This window comes from Camellia sinensis, chromosome 8 (assembly GCF_055761805.1).
Source record: "Camellia sinensis isolate YWXY chromosome 8, ASM5576180v1, whole genome shotgun sequence".
NCBI classification, from domain to species: Eukaryota; Viridiplantae; Streptophyta; class Magnoliopsida; order Ericales; family Theaceae; genus Camellia; species Camellia sinensis.
Window position 1 is genome coordinate 157,333,039 of NC_138968.1, and position 22,073 is coordinate 157,355,111.

The following is a 22,073-nucleotide window of genomic DNA, read 5'->3' on the forward strand; positions in this document are numbered from 1 at the left end:
CTGTTTTCGTATCGAAGTGCCTTACTTGCTAGCAAGTGAAGACCGAGCATCAGAGGCCAGCAGGTTTGTTGCAACCCTTGCCTATTGCCAAGTGGAAGTGGGAACATGTCACTATGGACTTCGTTGTAGGTCTTCCGAGGACTCAGCGGGGTAGTGATGCCATTTGGGTGGTTGTAGACCGGTTGACTAAGTCGGCGCACTTCATTCCTATGCGCGTGAGAGATTCGGGGGATCATCTTGCTGACTTGTATATTCGGGACATAGTGAGATTGCACGGGGTCCCAGTGACAATCGTCTCAGATAGAGATCCTCGTTTTATTGCTAGGTTGTGGCAGAGTTTGCAGAGTGCCTTGGGCACTAAGTTGACCTTTAGTACGGCCTATCATCCTCAGACTGACGGGCAGTCTGAGCGTACTATCCAGATCCTTGAGGATATGCTTCGAGGTTGTGTCCTTGACTTTAGTGGGACGTGGGAGAGGCATTTGCCCTTGGTGGAGTTTGCCTACAACAACAGTTTTCAGTCTAGCATCGGTATGGCACCGTTTGAGGCCTTGTATGGCCGACCTTGTAGGTCTCCAGTGTGTTGGGCCGAGGTGGGTGATGCACCTTTGTTGGGTCCGGAGTTGGTTAAGGAGACGACAGAGAAAGTTGAGCTTATCCGTAGGAGGCTTGTTACAGCCCAGAGTCGCCAAAAGAGTTATGCCGACCGTAGGAGGAGGCCTTTGGCGTTTGAGGTAGGTGATCATGTCTTCTTGAAAATATCACCTAGGCGAGGTTTGATGAGATTTGACAAGAGTGGGAAGTTATCCCCTCGGTTTATTGGTCCTTTGGAGATCCTTGAGAGGATTGGCGAGGTTGCCTATCGTTTAGCCTTGCTGCCGCAGTTGTCCGGAGTGCATGACGTGTTTCATGTGAGTATGCTTCGAAAGTATGAGCAGGATCCGTCTCACGTGTTAGATTGGACCGATTTAGAGGTACATGAGGATGCTTCGTATGAGGAAAGACCGGTGCGGGTCTTGGATATGCGGGATCAAGTCCTGCGTGGCAAGACCATCCCTTTGGTAAAGGTTTTGTGAAAACATCACGGAGTGGAGGAAGCCACTTGGGAACGTGAGTTGGAGGTCCGCGAGAAATATCCGGACTTGTTTATTGATGAGTAATCTTGTATTTAAATTTTGTAATGTTGTTGGATTTAAGAGCTTTATATATGTCTTAAGTTGTAAAACATTGGTAATGTTTTGGTTTAATGGAAGTATGTTGTAGAACTTACCTTGATATGGAAATTGATTATGATATTGCATATGTTGGCTATATTGTAGAATTGGAGTTGTATCATGTATATTGATTATGATATGAACTGTGAAACATGTATGTTGGAAATGGTTGGGAATGGAAGAAAATAGTATGTTGATAATGCACTTGTAATATATGTTGTGAAATGCCTCTTGAAAAGAGATGGAATTGACCGGTAATGGGTCGAAATGTTTAATATTATGTCGTAATATTGTTAAGAATGGAGAAAACCTATTTTCGAAGAACTTGTGTTTAATTTCGGGGACGAAATTCTTTAAGGGGGGGAGGTTATAGCGATCCCGGTTGTCCCTTTACTGTTCTGTTGTGTTCCGGACTTGGTTCCGTGAAGTTGGTGGTGGTATCTATCTTGTTGTCATCCTTTAATTCCACTTGATTGAGTTTTAGGATGTTTTGAGCAGGGTTGTTACAGGTTGGTTAGGCCTTGGTTTCAATTCCTTGTTGTTCAGTTTTTAGGCGATCCGCTCGAGCGGGTCTTCTTGCGCTCGAGCGGGGATTGCACACCTCTAGTATTTTCGTGTTCCTGCAAAACTTCTGCAGATGTGATTTTTACGCTCGAGCGGGTTTGTTTACGCTCGAGCGGTAGCGCTCGAGCGGGGTTGTTGGCGCTCGAGCGGGTAGTACCTTCTGGGTATAGGTTCTAGGAGGGGAAAATCTACGCTCGAGCGGACTGGTTTTCGCGCTCGAGCGGAAGTGCTTTATTCTTGTGTCTTGGCGCTCGAGCGGGCCTTATTGCGCTCGAGCGTGTTCAGATTTTGTTCTTGGCGCTCGAGCGTTGTGTTCTCCGCTCGAGCGGGTCATGCGTATATGAGTTATCCGCTGGGTGATTTTAAATCACTTTTTACTTTTCTTTCTCTCTCCTACTTTTTCTAAAACCCATTTTGAGAGCTTCTCTCTCTAAAACTTTGACTTCTCTCTAGGTATTGATCTAGTAGGAGTGAGTTTCTCACCTTCGGTCTTTGTAAAAGTTGTGTGGATCGTCGAGGGCGTCGTTTTGATCCGAAAATCTTGGTCTTTGGAGCACTTTGGTTTTGGTCTCTTCTCCATCCGAGCTCTAACTTCGAGGTAGGGATATCCTACTCCTCTTTATGAGCTTTGTCTTTAAATTTTTGCATTTTGATATGTTAGGGGTCGTTGGGTAATTTTGAGAGAGTTTGGGCCTTTGTGTAATTTACAAAAGTTAGGGTTTTAGCTATATAAAACCTAGATGCATGTTTGGCATGGAAAAGTGAAATTAATGTCGAAACATTAGTGAAAATAGAACCTAAGGGTTGTAATGTTAATTATGGAATATGCCCTAATTACATTGATTAATTAATTTGTACAATTAGATATGAGAAATGAGGAATTGATTTGGAAAGGTATGGGATTAAAGGGTGTAGTTGGATTATTTATCGCTCACCTAGTTGAAAGGTTGATCATATATCCATTGTTGCATTTATTTTCTGTATAGAAATAACTGCTTTGGGCTATCGGTGGAGGATAGTCTTGATTGTTATAGACAATGCATGATGATTAGGCAAACTGAAACTAATCACTGGAATGTGTCGTTGAGTATGACGATTGAAAGAACACATTAAATTTATGTGTTGTGTGATGATGTGTATGATTATTGTTTATATGCATTATGTTGTGTTGGAGGAGATAGGGGATGTACTCCACGGTTTAGGGGAAGATAGGGGATGGACCTCTAAACCGGATGTTGTTGGGAGGAGATAGGGGATGGACTCCATAGATATAGCTCATATGCTTATCTAGTAATGTGTTGACAGAGCTCATATGCTTGTCTTTGGAAGTGTGATAGTGCTCATATGCATATCTGTGGAAGTGATGGTATAGCTTGTATGCTTATCTGTTGGTGTGTGATATAGTTAGTATGCTTATCTACTATGAAATGGGAAAGTGCTTAATATGAGTTACTGTCTCATATGAGTTGTTTGGCCAGGTTCTGAGCCATGGTTATAAATTGAGAATTTGAAAGGAATTGGAAAATGGATTGTAATATGGACTTGTATGTCATGAAACTGTAAAGCGTGATAAGGGAAAATATCAGTGTTGGCCATCTATCAACTGCTAATCTTTTAGTCATTGTTCATATTTGGTTTAGTATATTTCTACTGGGTTGTGGCTCACCCTATATGGGAACATCATTTTCAGGTACAGGTAGCATGCCACCTCCAAGGACGTAGCTTGGGAGGCTAGAGGCAGGCGGACTTTTGTTGTTTCATTTTCTTTGATATATTACATGTATATTCAAGCCAAGGGCTTAATGTGTAAATGAGTTAGCACTCTTTTGTTGTAACCAAGTGTTAACTTGGAAAGCTGTAAGCCCGTAGGGTATGTGCTTTTGTTGTTAACATGTAATACTTTTGTAATGAAGTACTCTGATTAATTGAAGAATGTGGATCTATTGTATATAAATGTATGTCTATATTGATGGGTTTAATGTTATTTTTTTGAGGGCGTTACAAAAGGTGTAGTAGTAAGTGTTTGTGTACAAAACTAAGGCTTAAACACACACAATACAAGAGAAGGAGAGATGTAGATATAGGATAGATACAAAACCCTAAACCTAGAACCAGAGCTTCTCTAACAATGTTTTCTAACCCTAATGCCAAGAGAGGAAGCCTCTTCTTATAGGCAACTCCCTCTTGTAAGGCTTCCAAAACAAGCCATCCAAGAGGGAAATCCCTCCATACACGTGTATGGAGGGGAACAGAGTGGGTGCCAGCTATCACAGCTGGCACAAAATATCTACTAAAAGTAGATGAACAGTGATCGGCCATCCAAAATTGCCACTTTGACAAAATAAATGGCCGATCGGCAACAAAGAATGCCGACCGGCAATATATATTGCCGATGGCATAAAATCACTGGCCGGTGGCCTCGAGCCATGGCCGGTGATGTGTGGGGATGCCTCACAAGGCATTCCCTGCCCCTTCAAGGAAAAACACAAGTTTTTGGTGCAAAACCAGACACAAAACAGTCGAGTCGAGAGATCCTGAGGCAAGGCGCGCAACCGAGACCTCCGGGAACCCAAGACGAACACAAACATGGATAATCACCGAGTGTTCAAGCGGTGACGTCCAAGTCTTGAGGACGGTCAAAAATGGGGTGTCTACACCTATGTTCCTCTGTTCCTTTGCTTAGATGTTATAAAGTTTTTCTTGGAGTTGATAAATGTTACAATTATTTTTTAGGAAATGTAAAAGAGAGCTAAAAATACTTTTTTTGAGTGTACAGAAAACAAAGAGCACACAAAAAAAATTGACAACACAGTTTACATTTTTAAAAATATGCATGATCAATGTTCACTTAAACAATATGATTGGCTTTGTTTTACTCGATAAATATTTTTTTAAAGATGTTGAATAGATACCATTGGACATGCATTTTCCTTTCCTTTGTCAAAAGAAGTTTCCTTTTCTTTTCCTTTAGACATTGCCTTGGCCTTTTCCTTTTCCTTTGCCTACCCAAAATAAATAAAATTTATTCAGAATACGAAAAAGAACATGTATTTATAGAATTTATTAAGATTACGAAAAAAGAATATGTTGAACTTGATATTTATACTTACCTTAGAATTGCGGATAATATTAAGATTGCACTCATCACGAATAACAACACCAATATTCCTAGTCTCATGGAGGAATGGGCTTGCATGAGTAGGCCTACAAATATTTGTTGTACACAAAATAAAATTTATAAAATAAAATCTTAACAATAAGAATATGTATTTGTAGTATTAAATACAATGTTTTACAAATTCCTTTGTGAAGCTAAAGATGTGCTTGGCGAAGTAAGATGTGTAAACATTACTCCTTTCTGAGCCGGTGGAGTATTAGTTGTGCTTGGTGGAATCAATTCTCTCGATCTCTCTCGTTCATGTCGCGAACGTTGTCCCAATTGATATGAAGAGCTTGCCTTATCATTTCTTTCACGTTCTCACCATGCACGTTGAGCCAGTGCAGCTTTCGATATAACATTATTGTTATGTGCCTAAAACATGAAGATTAATTTCATAAGATGCCTAAAATATGGATATTATCATCTACAATTTTATACTTTTCTCTTCATTTTTCATTTCTATTAATTTACTTTATCTTAATTCCTTTTCCTTCTGATATTTTGTAAGAAAATTAAAAACTTTTTCATTCTGTATCCCTCCTCCCCTCATTTCTTTTCTGTTCTATTCCTTTTTGCTTCTCTTGTAGATGTTAATGTCAATAGCAAAAAGCCAAAAAATAATAATAATAATTTAAAACAAATATAATGTTTTTGTACAAATGCTATTTTAGCATGCTTCAAAAAAAATATTTCACAAATTTATATGAAACTGTTTACTATAAGAACAGTATATGTCACTGTGCAAGTAGTATGTTAATTTTACATTTAAAAATAAATAAATAAATAATCAAGGTTCATGGTCCAAAATAAATATTTCAAAAAAAGGATTTTAAATGGAAATGTTGAAGAGCCATACTACTGAACATGCATTTTCCTTTCCCTTGCCTGAAATGGTGGTCTTTTCGTTTTTCTTCAACAATGCCTTGGCAATTTCCTTTTCTTTTGCCTACAAAAAATAAAGAAAATTTTTAAAGAATAAAGAAAATATATATATGTAGAAAGTTTTTAAAAAATATATAAATAAGAATATATGGTGTATACTGTGTTTTGAATAAAAAAAATCTATATAATTAAATTAGGCCTACCTCTCGAACACGGATGACATTAAGGTCACGCTCATCACGGATAACAACATTAATATTTCTTTCTTGAATAAATTGGATCTAAAAATACAAAAGAATTAGAGGTAAAAAAAAAAAAAAAAAATTATACATGTAAGAAAATGAGTAAAAGGAGCCAGTATTACAGTTCAACGTAGGTCTCCATCCATCTGTAAATTATAAGAAAAGAGCATTTTGTTATAAGGAATTAGATAAAAAATTATGAAAAGAAAAGAAAATTGACTTTTGCTTATAAGAAAAATGTTTTTTTTTTTTTGAATAAATAAAAAAGAAAACAACTTACATGACCAAAAATAGTAATGTTGTCCATAATTAGCGGTTGAAGGTCAATGGTGTCTCAACCTGAAAGTGCATGGTTACGTAAATTTGACAAAGATAACTATATGAAGGCAAAATGAGGTTTAATAATTGCTGAGAGGGTGATTTATGATCCGGTGTTGGGCCGAGGTATAGGCCGAGCAAGTTGAGGGCCCAGCAGAGCATTGGGCCGAGATGATCGACTGTTCACCCGGAGATGGGCTACCAGAACTTGGGCCGGGCAGAGTTTGGACTGAGTGTGTGCTGCCCCGGACCATGCAGAAGCTGCTCGGCCAGGAAGTGACCGGTCAGACCAGGATGCTCGGTCCGAGGATGGTCGAAACCAGACAGACCGAGAGACCGGCGCTCGGAAAGGCGCGGTCAGCCGAGGTAATTGATTGACCGGCGAGAAGGCCGACCAAAGGAGGAGCCCGGGCTAGGCTTTGCCGAGATGCCGCCTAGCCCGGTCCTTCATTTCTTTATCCGGTTAGGCGCTTAAGGTATGAAGCATGGTACGACCGAGGTAGGGCAGCTCGGCTGCCGAGCTCCGGCTGTGCTGACAGGCAGTTGAGAGCAGGTGATGAATGGCATGGTTTATGCTGACAGATGGGATAGCAGAGCCACGTGTCAAGAGATGACAGGGAGTGGATATGGGGCTCAGAAGGTATATAAGCATGTCTGCGCCCCCCATACGGAACGGACGAACATATCTGTAAGAAATCCTTACACTAAAACACTCTCTCCCTTCTCTCTATTCCCTCTAAGGTGTGTGCTAACTTGACCGTCGGAGGGTTTTTCCGGCCACACACCGCCGAGTAGCTCACCATTATTTGCTCGCAGGTGATCGGACATCGACGGAGCTCGGAAGAAAGGAATACGGGCACGCCGGAATATTTGCTCCCCGTACAATTGGCGCCGTCTGTGGGAATCTTGACAGACAAAACCTTGTCTTCCAGGTTCATCTGATCGCCATCCATGGCGAACAACGACGAGTTCCCGTTGTCCGCCATCGATGGAGCCACCCCGGAGTATACCCGAAGGAGAGAGGGACCACCTGCCGTCCATCCAATGGCTGACTTGGGGACGCCCACTGGAGGACAGTCAGGTGACGCGCGGGATAAGCGCGGAAGGAGTCATGGGCATTCACGGAGTCCAGACGGTCACCGGCGGAGAGACTCACACGCCAGGCGATTGGAAAGCAAGTTAAGGGACCAAGACGCTGTCATCAGGCGGATGGCGGCGGAGATGGAGGATCTTAAGCGGCATGTCAAAGGGAAAAGTGTAGCTGGGGTGAGAGACCACAGTGAGCGCACCCCATCCCGCCGGTCAGGCGATCAGAGTCAACGACGTACTCAGTCCATTTCCATCACCAGGAGTTACCAGGTTGGTGATTCCGACATGCGTGCAGAAAAGTCTAGCGCGCAAGACAGCACTTACAAACCCTCACGTCCGGCGACGACGTCGAGGTACTCTTATTCTGCTCAGTCAGAGGATCTACGGGCAGTATTAAGGGAGCGGGCTCGCCGGCGCGAAGCTCAGAGAATACCTGCTTTCCAGCGGCTCTCCTACGGGGTTCACGGCAGCGAGGAGGTCGGAATGCCTCCACCCCGCCCAGCAATGCCAATATTCGAAGATACAGACTTGGCAAGGCTGAGTGCCACTCCTTTTTCCCTGGAAATAGAAACAACGCCGCTTCCGGCAGGCTTCCACCAGCCTAAGTTCACACTTTACGACGGAAAAACCGATCCGTACATGCATGTGAGCCACTTCCGACAGGTTATGGCCGGACATCGGCGCAATGACGGACTTATGTGCCTAATCTTCCCGTCAAGTTTAGGCGAGCTGGGCCTAAAGTGGTTCGAGAGGTTGCCGGAAGGGAGCATACAAAGGTGGCATCAGTTGGCCGAGGCGTTTGTTACGCGCTTCAAAACCAACACAAAAACACCAAAGGAAGTCGATCACTTGCTAAGTGTCAAGATGGAACCGTGCGACACACTGAAGGCGTACAATTGAAGGTATTGGGAAACCTTCAACGAGATCTTAGACTGCCCGGTCAACCTTGCTATCACGCAATATAAGCGCGGTCTCCCGGTCGGACATAGACTGCGGGACTCGCTTACCATGCACCAACCGACCTCCATGGGCCAGCTCATGCAGCGCATCAATGAGCACATCCGAGTAGAGGATGATGCGTCGGCTTCCACCGTGAAGGCCACTCCGGTCGGAACAGACAAAAAGACAGCAGGCAAGGTGCATGCAGTTGGGCAAGAGTCCAACCGCTCAAATGACCGAGCAGAGGAATTAGACCGAGGTTCAAATCGAAAAAACCGGGGTAGAGGACGTCGGAATGACCGGGATGATTATCCCCGAGATGACGTTGAGGACGCAAACAGAAGAATGAAGGCAAGGACTGGCATAACCACGGTCTTCAAGATTCCAATCTATCGCATACTTAGTGAAATCCGAGACGAGGAGTATGTCCGGTTTCCTGCTAAATTGGGCGATGGACAAAAGGGCTACAATCCGCGGTATCGTTGTACGTTTCACCGGGAGAGGGGCCACCGGACTGAGGATTGTTTGCCTCTGCGACAACACTTGGAAGAACTGGTTGCGGCCGGGCATCTGGACCTTTACATTGATGGCGGAATGAAACCGAATCAGGCTCCGGTCGATCCCAGGGGACAGGACGACCGAGATGCACCACCACAGGGAGTAATTAATGTCATCCACGGAATCGTGGAACCGGAGCGTGTTTGCGAACTCCGGGGCATGATTAAGAAGGCAGAGCATATGAGGGAGGTTTTGTCAGTACAGCCTGCCATCAAAAGGGGGAAGACAGAGGAGAAAGACGTGATCAGTTTCACCTCAAGGGATTTAGAGCGTATCCAGACGCCGCACAACGATGCTCTTGTCGTAACACTACGCGTCAAAGAATTCGATGTTAGACGGATCTTGATCGATCAGGGAAGCTCGGTCGAGATCATGTATTATGATGCGTTCAAACAGCTCAAACTTCGTGAGACAGACTTGGCACCGGCCACTTCGCCACTGGTTGGATTTAACTCGCAGCCGGAGTGGCCATTGGGAAAGATTATCCTGCCGGTCAAAGCGGGATCCGTGGTCAAGCAAGTGGAGTTTTGGGTGCTACAAGTGCCTTCAACATACAACCTTATCCTTGGAAGAGGATGGCTTCACGCCATGCAAGCCGTAGCATCGACCTACCACCAGGTGATGAGATTCCCCTCGGCTATGGGGGCAATCGAGGAGATTTGGGGTGATCAGGTCATGTCCAAGCAGTGCTTCGTGGCGGTCAACGGGAGCCGGGCTGCCAAAGGATTCGTTCAAATGATCGAGGGACCGGAGGACCAGAGTGTCTTGGATGATGTTGGCACCAAAGCAGAAGACAAGGCAGTTGAAGAATTGGTTGAGGTGCGGATTGATGCCGAGCAGCCGGACAGATTCTTCTTGCTCGGTTCAAGTCTCTCGGCCATGGAGAGAACCGAGATGATTGAGTTTTTAATGGCGAACATCGAAGTCTTTGCATGGTCGCCCTATGACATGCCTGGTCTTGACCCAAGCTTTATCTGCCATCACCTCAATGTCTTCCCTGGAGCAAAGCCAGTCATCCAGCGAACAAGGAGATCGGCGCTGCATCACGCCGAGGTAGTAGCAGAGGAGGTAAAGAACTTGCTTGAGGCACGAGCAATACAGGAAGTGCACTACCCTCGGTGGATTTCCAACACGGTAGTGGTGCCCAAGAAAAATGGAAAGTGGCGAGTTTGTGTCGACTACAAGACAGTCAACCGAGCTTGTCCAAAAGACAGCTTCCCTTTGCCGCGCATTGACCAGCTAGTGGATTTGACGGCTGGACACAATCGGCTCAGTTTCTTGGATGCGTACCGCGGCTATCACCAGATTGCCATGCATGGGCCTGACCAAGAAATCACCTCTTTTACGACTCCAAGGGGACTCTTCTGCTATCGAGTTATGCCCTTTGGTTTGAAAAACGCCGGGGCAACCTTTCAGAGGATGGTGACCAAAATGTTCGCTCCTTTGCTCGGCCGGACAATGGAGGCTTACATCGATGATATGGTGGTAAAGAGCCGACATGAGGCACACCATTTGTCCGACTTAGCCGAGATGTTCGCCATTCTTAAGAAGCACAAGCTGCGCTTGAACGCCTCGAAGTGTGCCTTTGGCGTGGGATCCGGGAAATTTTTGGGATTCTTAGTCACGAACCGAGGCATCGAAGCAGACCCTACTCAGATCAGAGCCGTGCAAGAATTGAAACAACCCAGCTCGGCTAAGGACGTGCAGCATCTGGCCGGGATGGCCGCCGCGCTTAATCGATTTATAAGCCGGTCATCAGATCGCTGCCACCCTTTCTTTCAAGCATTGAAGTCAAAGTTCTCATGGGATGACGAGTGTGACCGAGCTTTGGCCGAGCTCAAAGATTATTTGTCTTCTCCGCCGCTGTTGGTTACACCAGAGCCCGGTGAGGAACTCTACCTTTACCTCGCCGTCTCCCAGCACGCAGTAAGTGCGGTGTTAGTCCGGGCTGAAGGAATTAAGCACCTCCCAATTTTTTACGTAAGTAAGACCCTTCTGCCGGCTGAGACGAGGTACTTGCCGCTGGAAAAGCTTGCGTTGGCACTGATGATGGCTTCGAGGAAATTGGCACATTATTTTCACGCCCATACCATCGTCGTACTGACCGAGTTCCCCCTCAAGGCCTTGTTTGAGCGCGCAGACTTTTCCAGCCGAATATTAAAATGGGCGGTCGAGTTGGGACAGTTCGATGTGAAGTTCCAGCCGCGCACCGCAATCAAAGCCCAAACCTTGGCCGATTTTGTTGCCGAGTTCTCACCTGGCACTCATCCGGTATGCCCGGTCGACATTGCCAGAGCAGATGATGAGACGCCCACAATGCCAACCGAGGAACTACCAGCTGCAGAAGGTCGCGCCGCGGAGTTAGCGCGCACCATCGAAATTCCCTCAGTTTGCACGGTAATACCTCCCGGTGCTGCGATGACGGAGTTATGTATCACCAACCCATCCACTCTGTCCGGTACCGCATCACCAATGGGGGAAGGAATGGTTCCACACAGCTCAGAACTTGCTGATTCGCCTACGGACTTGGGCATTCTGAACCAACTTGCTGAGTCTGGTGCCGAATCCTCAAGGGGGGAAGGAATGGTTCCAGGCAGCTCAGAACCTGCGTCCGGCTTCACACCGCAACCTGGTGTTTCGCCTACGGACTTGGGCATTACGGACCAACTTGCTGAGTCCGGTGTCGAATCACCAAGGGGCACTGACTTTGAACTGGTCAACACCAAACTTGACACCGCACAGCCGAGCAGTTGTGATCCCATTGCCCTTCGCAACTCTCAGGACCCATCTGACTGCTGGAAGCTTTTCGTGGGGGACATGTGGAAGCTTTTTGTTGATGGAGCGTCCAACCGTCATGGTGCCGGCCTTGGTATCGTTCTTATATCACCGGACGGCCTAACCATTGAGCATTCTATCACACTCGGCTTCCCGGCGTCTAACAACGAGGCTGAGTACGAGGCGCTTCTTGCTGGGCTCAAGAGCGCAATCCAAATGAAGGCTGCCGAGCTTCTGGTATATAGTGATTCCCAGCTTGTGGTTAATCAAGTTTCCGGGATTTAAGAAGCGAAGGACGACAGGATGGCGAAGTACCAAGCTCTGGTCAGGGACCATATCAAGCAGTTTGAGGCAATCAGAGTCCAGCAGATTGGCCGGGAAGAAAACAGCCGGACTGATGAACTCGCCGGCCTCGCTTCCATGGTAGATAGCACATCTCCAAACCCCCTGTTGATTGACTTTCTTCCGCGGCCAAGCATTGAAAACCCCGGGCAGACGGATGTACTCTGCGCCGAGCTAGGTCCTTCATGGATGGACCCCTTGATCTCGTTCCTCAGAGACCGGACTCTTCCAGCGGACAAGAAAGAAGCACACAAAATCCGGGTGAAGTCAGAGCGGTTTTGGCTCTCTCCATCAGGCGCGTTGTATAAGAAGTCCTTCACCGGTCCGTATCTCAAGTGCGTGCACCCGAACAGTGTGGAGGCCTTCTTGTTTGAAATTCATGAAGGCATTTGTGGCAGCCACATCGGGGGCAGGTCCTTGGCCTACCGAGCTATTTCGCAGGGGTACTGGTGGCCGTGCATGCAGGCCGACGCACAAAAATATGTCCGCAGGTGCGAGAAATGCCAGAAATTCGCCCATCAGATCCATCAGCCTGCCAGGGAACTTCTTCCCCTCACCAGTCCTTGGCCTTTCGCCATGTGTGGGCTAGATATAGTGGGACCATTGCCAACAGCACCGGGCAACCGGAAATTCTTCATCGCGGCCACAGATTACTTCACAAAGTGGGTTGAAGCTGAGCCCTTGGCAACCATCAAAGAGAAAGACGTGAAGCGATTTGTCTGGCAGAACGTTGTCACACGGTTTGGTGTCCCCAAGATTTTGATCTCTGACAACGGCACCCAGTTTGACGGTCGCCTATTCAGAGGATTTTGTGAAGATCTGAAGATAGAATTCTACAACTCCACCCCGGCCTACCCGCAGTCCAATGGTCAAGCCGAAGCATCAAACAAAACTATACTGGATGGTTTGAAGAAACGGTTGGAAAAGGCTAAGGGCAAGTGGGCTGAAGAATTACCGAGCGTCCTTTGGGCATACCGAACAACCCCGCGACGTTCGACCGGGGAAACTCCATTTGCTTTGGCTTATGGCATGGAGGCGGTCATACCTTTGGAAGTTGAAATGCCCACCCTCAAAACTGAGAGTTTTGAGCCCGAACTAAATGCCGAGGCTATTGCCTTGGAGTTGGACCTAGCGGAAGAGCGCCGGGAGAAAGCCCTCATCCATGTGGCCGCCTACCAACAAGAGCTCTCCAAGAAGTATAACAAGACAGTGCACCCCAGACCGTTCAAAGTTGGGGATTGGGTTCTGAGGAAGATTATGGGCAACACCCTGGTGCCAGGAGAAGGCAAACTAGGGGCAAATTGGGAAGGACCCTACAAGATCACTGGTCTGGCTGGCAAGGGGGCTTACCACTTGGAGGATCTAGAGGGAAGAGCCATACCCCGGCCATGGAATGCGGCCAACTTGAAATTGTATTATTTTTAAGCTTTTTACTTTCCTCTTTTTGTAAAGCAATTTTTTGGCTTGCAAAGCAGAATGTAATTCTTTTTGTCAAATTATAGAAGTCATTTTGCTTTAGCACTTGGATTATTGTTTTAATGTTACGAACCGAGATGATGTACTCCGGTTGGAAGAGTTGGCGTCTTGCCCAACTTTGGATTCCCAACCGAGATGGTGTACTCCGGTTGGAAGAGTTGGTGTCTTGGCCAACTTTGGCTTCCCAACCGAGATGGTGTACTCCGGTTGGAAGAGTTGGTGTCTTGTCCAACTTTGGATTCCCAACCGAGATGGTGTACTCCGGTTGGAAGAGTTGGTGTCTTGCCCAACTTTGGATTCCCAACCGAGATGATGTACTCCGGTTGGAAGAGTTGGTGTTCTGTCCAACTTTGGATTCCCAACCGAGATGGTGTACTCCGGTTGGAAGAGTTGGTGTTCTGTCCAACTTTGGATTCCCAACCGAGATGGTGTACTCCGGTTGGAAGAGTTGGCGTCTTGCCCAACTTTGGATTCCCAACCGAGATGGTGTACTCCGGTTGGAAGAGTTGGTGTCTTGGCCAACTTTGGCTTCCCAACCGAGATGGTGTACTCCGGTTGGAAGAGTTGGTGTCTTGTCCAACTTTGGCTTCCCAACCGAGATGGTGTACTCCGGTTGGAAGAGTTGGTGTCTTGTCCAACTTTGGATTCCCAACCGAGATGATGTACTCCGGTTGGAAGTGTTGGTTTGTTCAACTTAGTTACAGCCGAAGTGGCTATTTCGGTTCATGAATTTGTCTCGTTCTGCTAAAGTACTTAGACCGTGTTATGTATTCCGGTTCGATGAGTTATACCGAGATGTTTTGCTGAAGACAGAATTGATTACAACCGTGTGTACACTTGCAAAAATTCAAAATCTTTCATTGATAAAGAAATTCATTACAAAAGATGGGGACAGAGCCCGGTTACATCAAAAGTATTGAAAGCAAAAATACAAAGAAAAGAAAACTAAACCAAGGGGGATAGATTGGTGAATTCATCCTCGGCAGCCTCAAGGTTGACGGTTGGGCTCGCTTCTTGGGCACCGGGCTCAACTTGACCTGGCTGCACTTCCACTTCGGCGTCCTCAGCCTCCGAATCTGTCTCATCACTTCCTTCTTCAAGCCCCTCCTCGGCCTCCGCTTGAAGCGCACTGAATACATCATTTGCGTAAGGCACGAGGTAGACCGGTAGCTTGGCGGGAGGAGGATTAGTAAATACATCGGTGTCGGAGCCCTGGCCGAGGTGCTCGCAGGCGGACTTCCAGCCAGCCTTGAAAAAGATGTCTTGTGTTGCAAAGACTTGCTTCTTGTAGTTCTTCTCGGCTTCGTTAAACCCGGCATTGTTGGCAGCCCGGCAAGCTCTCCTCTTCGTCTTCTTAAAAGCGTCCACCTCAATCTGGAGCTCACTTTGTTTTTTCTCGGCCGCCTCCAGCTGACCGAGCAGTCTGTTGTTGTCAGCATTGGCTATCTGGAGGGAAGCCTTAGCCCGGCCCAGCTCGGCTTGAAGGCTCTCAACCTGGCTGGCTGTGTCGTTTGCCTTTTGCCTAAGCCGGTGGATGCGCTCCAAAACCAGATGCTGTTTTTGAATGGCCTGCAAAAAACAAAGTTGATGAGAAACGGAACCGGGCAAACACTTAGGAAAATTTTCAGAGCTGCATTGGCTTACCCTGGCCATGGACTTTACTGATGACTTGACTAACCGAGTGTCAGGGACGTGGTCGCTGCCAACCACGTCGCTCGGTAGTAGGAATGCTTTGGACAAATCAAAGGCGAGCAGATGCTCTTTGTCAGCCTTGATCGAAGCCGTCACCGGGATGTCCTGACCCCGGTGCTTCAGATGTGGGCGCCAGGCTGGCACTGGGGCGGGGGCGTCCGTGGGGTGCTCGGTGGCGAGCTCGGTGACTAGCTCGGCGGACGGATCTGCCCGAGCTCTTTTCCCGGCCCGCCGCGCAGAAGGTTCTCGGCTGGATTGCCCGGCGGATGGAGTGGCTAGGGCGACCACGGCGCCACTGGATTGACCGGCGGTTGGCGACCGGGTTACCACGCTCGGCACCTCGACAGATGTGGCGGTGAGCAGGTTCTTGATTCGACTTCTCTTGGCCATTTCTTGCTCGTCTGTTAACCGGATTAACGGGACGTCGGGAAGGGTTGGATCTGGCGGTGGCGAAGGAGCTCTGAGGAAGTCGGTTACTTTACTCCGGCGGGGAGCGGAATATCTATATGTAGGACTGTAGTCGAGTAGTTGGTTACAGTCACGATCCCGGTAGCGAAGCGCGGTCCTGATCGCCTCTACGTTGGGGAAGTTGTAGTTGGCTTGCAAGGCTTGGATGGCTGCAAAAGAAACAAGAGAATGATTAAACTGCGAAAAACATAAGTATGTAAACCGAGATTATTTGCGCAGCTTACATGTGCTCCCAAAACTTTTGCTAATCATCCAGCCCGGTGTCTCGGCTGTTTCATAGTTACCAGACACCCAGAAGAAATCATCGTCATGAAGATCCTTGTCTGGTGTGCCGGTTACGATTTTTTCTCGGCCCGGTCGAATCTTCAAGTAATAGGCGAGACCGTCGCCGGTGTGGCCAAGTGTGTATTGGCGTAGGATCTCGGCTAAACCTAGGCTTATGCCTAACCGGTTATTTAACTCATGCACGCCATTTATTATCCTGTATGTGTTGGTGGACACTTGGGTTGGCACTAGCCCGGTTCGGCGTAAGAACTCGGTAATCAGCGGGTTAAGAGGGAAACGAAGGCCCCCTTCGACAATGGACAGCACGGTGAAGGGGCATTCCTTCCTACCCCAAGGCGTGGTTTCTTCTTCGGCCAGCTCGAGATGGACGTCGGCCGGGACGCCGTAATCCTCTCTGAAAGCGGCTAGCGCGGCCGGAGTGTCCACTAGGAAGCGGAATTTCCCCATTCGAGGCCGACTTACTATAGCCCGGTTGATGGGTTGGGCACGGTGGTAATTGGCTGCAGCTCGGTCCTGAGAGGTTCAGGAGTGGCAGTGGTCCCCTTGGACTCTGCAGGAAAAGGATGGCAAGTGTAAGTGAGCGCGGTTTCGCATTAGGAGCTAGACTTCAGCTCGGTCGGTAAGGGTGCCAAACCACCTCGGTTGACTAATTAAGGAGCTCGGTCGCCCAAGCAGACCTAATTTTAGCCCGGTTAAGCGATCGAGTAATTGGGTTATCTCGGTTTGTGCCGTGGTTATTACAAACATGTTGTTTGCCCGGTTTGGTTGGTTTTTTGGATCAAAAGAAGGCCCAGAGCCCGGTTCACCCCAGTTCTTCAGCGTTCTTCAGGGAGACGAAGAACGCCAAGAACAGTGGGAGGTTTGTGACGTTTTCAATGATCAATGCCCTAAAAGCTACGTTTTTGTGCCCTAATGTGTGTAAAATAAAAGAAAATAGCAACGTAAGAGGGATTGAGTATCTTACCTGTGAAGGGCTGAGGGTGTTCTTCCAAAACACGAAGGATGGCAGAATGGCAGAAGATTTGAATACGAGAGTGCTGGGGCTCTGAGGTTGAATATCGAAATGGCAGTAGGGATTGGAGTTTGGGGGAGGTCTCGTATGTATAAGCAAGGGGGAGTCCGCCCAAATTCAAATTCTGACAAAAACGGCGGGTTGGCTGCCCGATGCCCAATGGCAGGCCGCCGCGTGTCCCCATTTATGGCTACGTCGGGGCTGAAGCGACGGGTTGAAAAGACGAAGAGCCAACCGAGCTACTTTCGACGAGAACAGGTCGGCCGAGGAATATAACCGGTCAAATCTGCAGACAATGACGTCAACTAGCTCGGTCAAGGCTTGGCAACTTGACGACCGGAGAAATGTTATCTCGGTCGAAGTGAATAATCCCAGTCACGCTTTCGCGGACGGGATTAAGGGGCAATTGAGAGGGTGATTTATGATCCGGTGTTGGGCCGAGGTATAGACCGAGCAAGTTGAGGGCCCAGCAGAGCATTGGGCCGAGATGATCGACTGTTCACCCGGAGATGGGCTACCAGAACTTGGGCCGGGCAGAGTTTGGACTGAGTGTGTGCTGCCCCGAACCGTGCAGAAGCTGCTCGGCTAGGAAGTGACCGGTCAGACCAGGATGCTCGGTCCGAGGATGGTCGAAACCAGACAGACCGAGAGACCGGCGCTCGGAAAGGCGCGGTCAGCCGAGGTAATTGATTGACCGGCGAGAAGGCCGACCAAAGGAGGAGCCCGGGCTAGGCTTTGCCGAGATGCCGCCTAGCCCGGTCCTTCATTTCTTTATCCGGTTAGGCGCTTAAGGTATGAAGCATGGTACGACCGAGGTAGGGCAGCTCGGCTGCCGAGCTCCGGCTGTGCTGACAGGCAGTTGAGAGCAGGTGATGAATGGCATGGTTTATGCTGACAGATGGGATAGCAGAGCCACGTGTCAGGAGATGACAGGAAGTGGATATGGGGCTCAGAAGGTATATAAGCATGTCTGCGCGCCCCATACGGAACGGACGAACATATCTGTAAGAAATCCTTACACTAAAACACTCTCTCCCTTCTCTCTATTCCCTCTAAGGTGTGTGCTAACTTGACCGTCGGAGGGTTTTTCCGGCCACACACCGCCGGGTAGCTCACCATTATTTGCTCGCAGGTGATCGGACATCGACGGAGCTCGGAAGAAAGGAATACGGGCACGCCGAAATATTTGCTCCCCGTACAATTGCCATAAAGAAAAATTAACAGCCTAGTTTAAGAAGGTCGTTTGTGCATGAATATCACAGATGGAGAAATTGACCTACTACCGGATAGAAGAAAAATTATAATTTTTTTATGTCTTCAATATACATTAAAAAGGATAGAAGAAAAATTAAATACTCTCATAGAAATCTTCATAATTTTTCTCTATTGGCCAAAATGTAGAACTATTGCAGTACATGATTTTGTGGTTGATTTTATATAGTAACTTTGCACTGACAAAGGTTAATTCTTATGGATTGTATTGCCCTTTTTCCTACTAACAACTAAATAAATTATAAAAAATATAAATTATACTATACTAATGAATAAAATTTTAGCAAAACTTAATTACAAAAATTTAATTACTAAATTTGCATTTTAAAATGGGAAAACAAAATAAGTAAAAAACAACAATAAAAATTTATAAAAGGGCTCACCACACTGTAATTGGAAAATTACAAATACCTTTTGTATTATCTGTATAATTGCAAATGCCTTTTTTTAAAAAGTATACTACACAGTAGCTTATTTACTCCAAGGAGTAATACTCTCATAAAAATTATTAAAAAATTATTAAAACAAATTTTTAAAATAAGTTTAAGTTTTTTCAAAAGTTCTGATAAACATCTAAAAAGTCTTTTTTTTGTTTGAAAAATTCCAAAAATGAAATTGAAAAAGCTAAATAAACTGGACTCTTTTTAAAGAGAGAAAAGCCTAAACATTTTAAAATAGCAGTTCAATAAAAAACCAAATTAAAAACAATTCACTAAAAGCCAAAAACATAAGGGTTATCAAATAAAAAGGGTTAACTTTTTAATGTTCCCTTTTCATTTCAATCAACAAATTCCCTTCAAATCCTAAATCCAAATACAGCCAAAGAGAGATGGAAGAAAAAAAGAAAAAAGACCTATCATATTACAAAATTAAACTGTAACAAAATCTTTGTAAAAATTTTTTTTTGAAAAAAAAAAAGAATAGTTATTCAGGCCCAAAAGTTAGACTTATTTTATAGGTCCAGTGATATGTTAAGAAGATGACTGGTTGATAATTAAACATCAACCAGTCATCTTCTTAACATATCACTGGGTTTATAAAATGGGTATAAAAAATGAACTTGTATATCATTATTTAAAAAAAAAAAAAAAAGACATAAGTATTCACATAATTCATCATACATTCCAAAAAAAAAAAAGTATTCTCTAGAAATTGAACAACTATATACCAAGATACATAACTATACACACTATACTAGACTTCTTTCTAAACTAAACATTAAAAGCTTAATGTGTAATCTAATTACTGAAAATTCAAAGACCAAACATGAAAATTCCAGGGCATTAAAGAAATCTAAGAGAGTTCATTCATTAATCCAGAACATTCATTAACCCACTGCAATTCGAAAAAGAAAGCAAGGAACTAATAAAGAATTGCAAGGGAGAGACTTCCTAACCTGAGTATCTTCTTGAGAAGCAAAATTAAAGGAATCTGAGACAGAAGGATAAAAAGAAAAACGCAATTAGTAAGAGCACTCCTCAACACTAAAAATGTACACGAATTGTCACGACCCCAAACCGCCCCTAGTAGCTTGGTGCCGTGATGGCCAGTAATCCGTAATTACCGAAGGCCAACTTTCAAAAGTTTAACACAATCCGAGTATAGATATAGGGGGCTCACAAATGCGGAAGCAATAAATCAAAATACAAGTGGTCCATAAGAGCAGTGCATAAATCCAATGACATGGCATACATCTTTACAACTTGAATATAATAAGGCAAAATACGTATTACATCTTGATCAAAAGGCTTCTCGAGCCGACATATACAAAATACAGTGAATACAAGCCAAGAAGCATGATTTTCAAGATTCGCCGACATAAAATAAATGACATCGCCGACGTGAATACAAAACAAAGCCGACATAATCATGGATCCAAAACAAGCTTTCAAAAACACAATCTAGGCGTCGCCGACGTCCTGCTCATCACCTACGTATATATAGAGAGGGTGAGCTTGGATACTCAGTGAATGGTACAAATAATAAAGGTTTTGCATGAATATAGCCGAAGTCTTTCAAAACGAAACATGCCAAAAACCATACGAATATTAACTGAGATTCTTTCAGAGCAAAACACATCAAACTTTATCAAAACAAGGGATGAACCGTATTCATCTATCAAAGTCTTACAAGTCTCAAGGGATGCTTACTGACGTCGACAAAACACAAATCAAGCTTTCCGAACAAATAAATCCACGCAGTAAACCGTCAGTGGCAAAACAAAGACTGCACGATCCGTAATCGATTAGTCGAAGGTACTACGAAAGTTTATAGTCCTCTAGCACAAGGGACTTGTGTTACTTAAGCCGGTAGCTCTTTTTAACACGATGGAACTTGTGTTACTTAGGCCCGTAGCCCGCTTTAACATGATGGAACTTGTGTTACTTAGGCCCGTAGCCCGCTTTAACACAGTAGTCTTTCCAAGAAAGGACCGTATCCTTTTATACTTAGTGCTGCGAAAGTTTAGAGTCCTCCAGTACAAGGGACTTTTCAGGAATGACATCAAAACAAGGCTTATACTTGATACATCAAAACAGAGCTATTCATTCATGCTTAACAAATACTTTCGTCAAAACAAAGCAAAGCAAGATTTATCAAAGCAGTATAACATAGCTTTATTAAAAATACCACTCACATAGATTTCCTCGGGTGTAGGCTCAAAGCAAAGATCAAGGACCTACAATCACATGGCAATCTCATTCTCAAAACAAGCTTTATATGCAGGCAAATGACCTCGGCATTCTCACCAGGTCCAAGTCAATAGCAAAGCAAAACATTCTGGGAGTTTAAACACTGCTCCCGTCTCATGAAAACATACTGGGTACCAACCAGGTCTTTGCCGAGGTCCCACACCTTCTTGCCGAGGTGTGGTCCCGATGGCCACATTCAAAAGCAAAGTCGGGAAAACTTGGGTTTCCCTTTGAAGAACATGAAGAACATGATGAACATGATCATGAGAAAGATGAATGCAAGATCATAACTTGTTACAAAAATCTGAGATTTCATGCCATGAGTTCAAAACATAGACCTGGGTACCCATACAAGAAAGTCATGCAAGGACAAACACAAAACATGGTTCTTGTTTCAAACTTTCGGATCAAAACGAGACTTTTCTTCAAAAACACATGAATACTATCTTTCTCTTCCGAAACCAACTTCAAATCGATGCATGACATGCAAAACAGATTCGATCATGCAATACAGCTAGATGATCAATAACAACAATCAAAGTAGATCAAGATTCTAACCTCAAAACTCGAACCCAACGGTTCAAACCTCGAAGATCAAGCTTGGAAGATCTACTCTCTCCCTCTAAAACTCCTTCTCCCTCTTCTAGAGCTTCTCTCTCTAAAGACAAAGGTTTGAGACAAAATGATTTGTTTCTAGGTCTGCCGGCTGTCTTAACAATCAGCTTAGACACGTGGCGCTATCAGGTTGGTTCAACTCAAAAGGTGATTGATTGATAAGACAAGTCTATGACAAAGCGTACGCAGCAAACTGGGGTAAGACACATCGGCAAGTAATGACATCGGCTCAAGTCAAAGCTTCGGCAACAGGGTAACAAAGACATCGGCTAGGGAGGACGATACTTGACTAAGCTGTGCCACACCTCGGCCTGGGTGTGCCACACCTCAGCCTAGGCCATACCTACCCACGAACATGGTTCACTAAGTGCAAAACATCTCGGCAAACATGCCCGAGGTGAAGATGAGGGTCGACCGAGGTTCCAAAACAGTTCTAAGTACAAAGGTTCAGAGGTAAACTAAGCTCAAGATGACCTCGGC

At 45.6% G+C, this 22,073-nt stretch overlaps 1 protein-coding gene across 2 annotated transcripts in view; it reads right to left on the reverse strand.

The window, feature by feature from the left end:
* Positions 1 to 4,643: 4,643 nt before the first annotated feature.
* Positions 4,644 to 22,073, reverse strand: part of LOC114288471 (uncharacterized) — a 35,557-nt gene continuing 18,127 nt past the window's right edge. The window contains exons 4-10 of one of the 2 annotated variants that reach the window (XM_082883887.1): positions 19,685 to 19,719; positions 6,343 to 6,401; positions 6,185 to 6,208; positions 6,024 to 6,101; positions 5,795 to 5,884; positions 4,889 to 5,310; positions 4,644 to 4,780 (exon numbers count right to left, since the gene is read on the reverse strand). In XM_082883887.1, the coding sequence (XP_082740013.1) occupies positions 6,386 to 6,401; positions 19,685 to 19,719 (51 nt within the window). In that variant the 3' untranslated portion in view covers positions 4,644 to 4,780; positions 4,889 to 5,310; positions 5,795 to 5,884; ... (1 more) ...; positions 6,185 to 6,208; positions 6,343 to 6,385. Of the gene's footprint in view, positions 4,781 to 4,888; positions 5,311 to 5,794; positions 5,885 to 6,023; positions 6,102 to 6,184; positions 6,209 to 6,342; positions 6,402 to 19,525; positions 19,720 to 22,073 lie in introns of those variants that run through there. The other variant, XM_082883886.1, reaches the window with a different exon arrangement.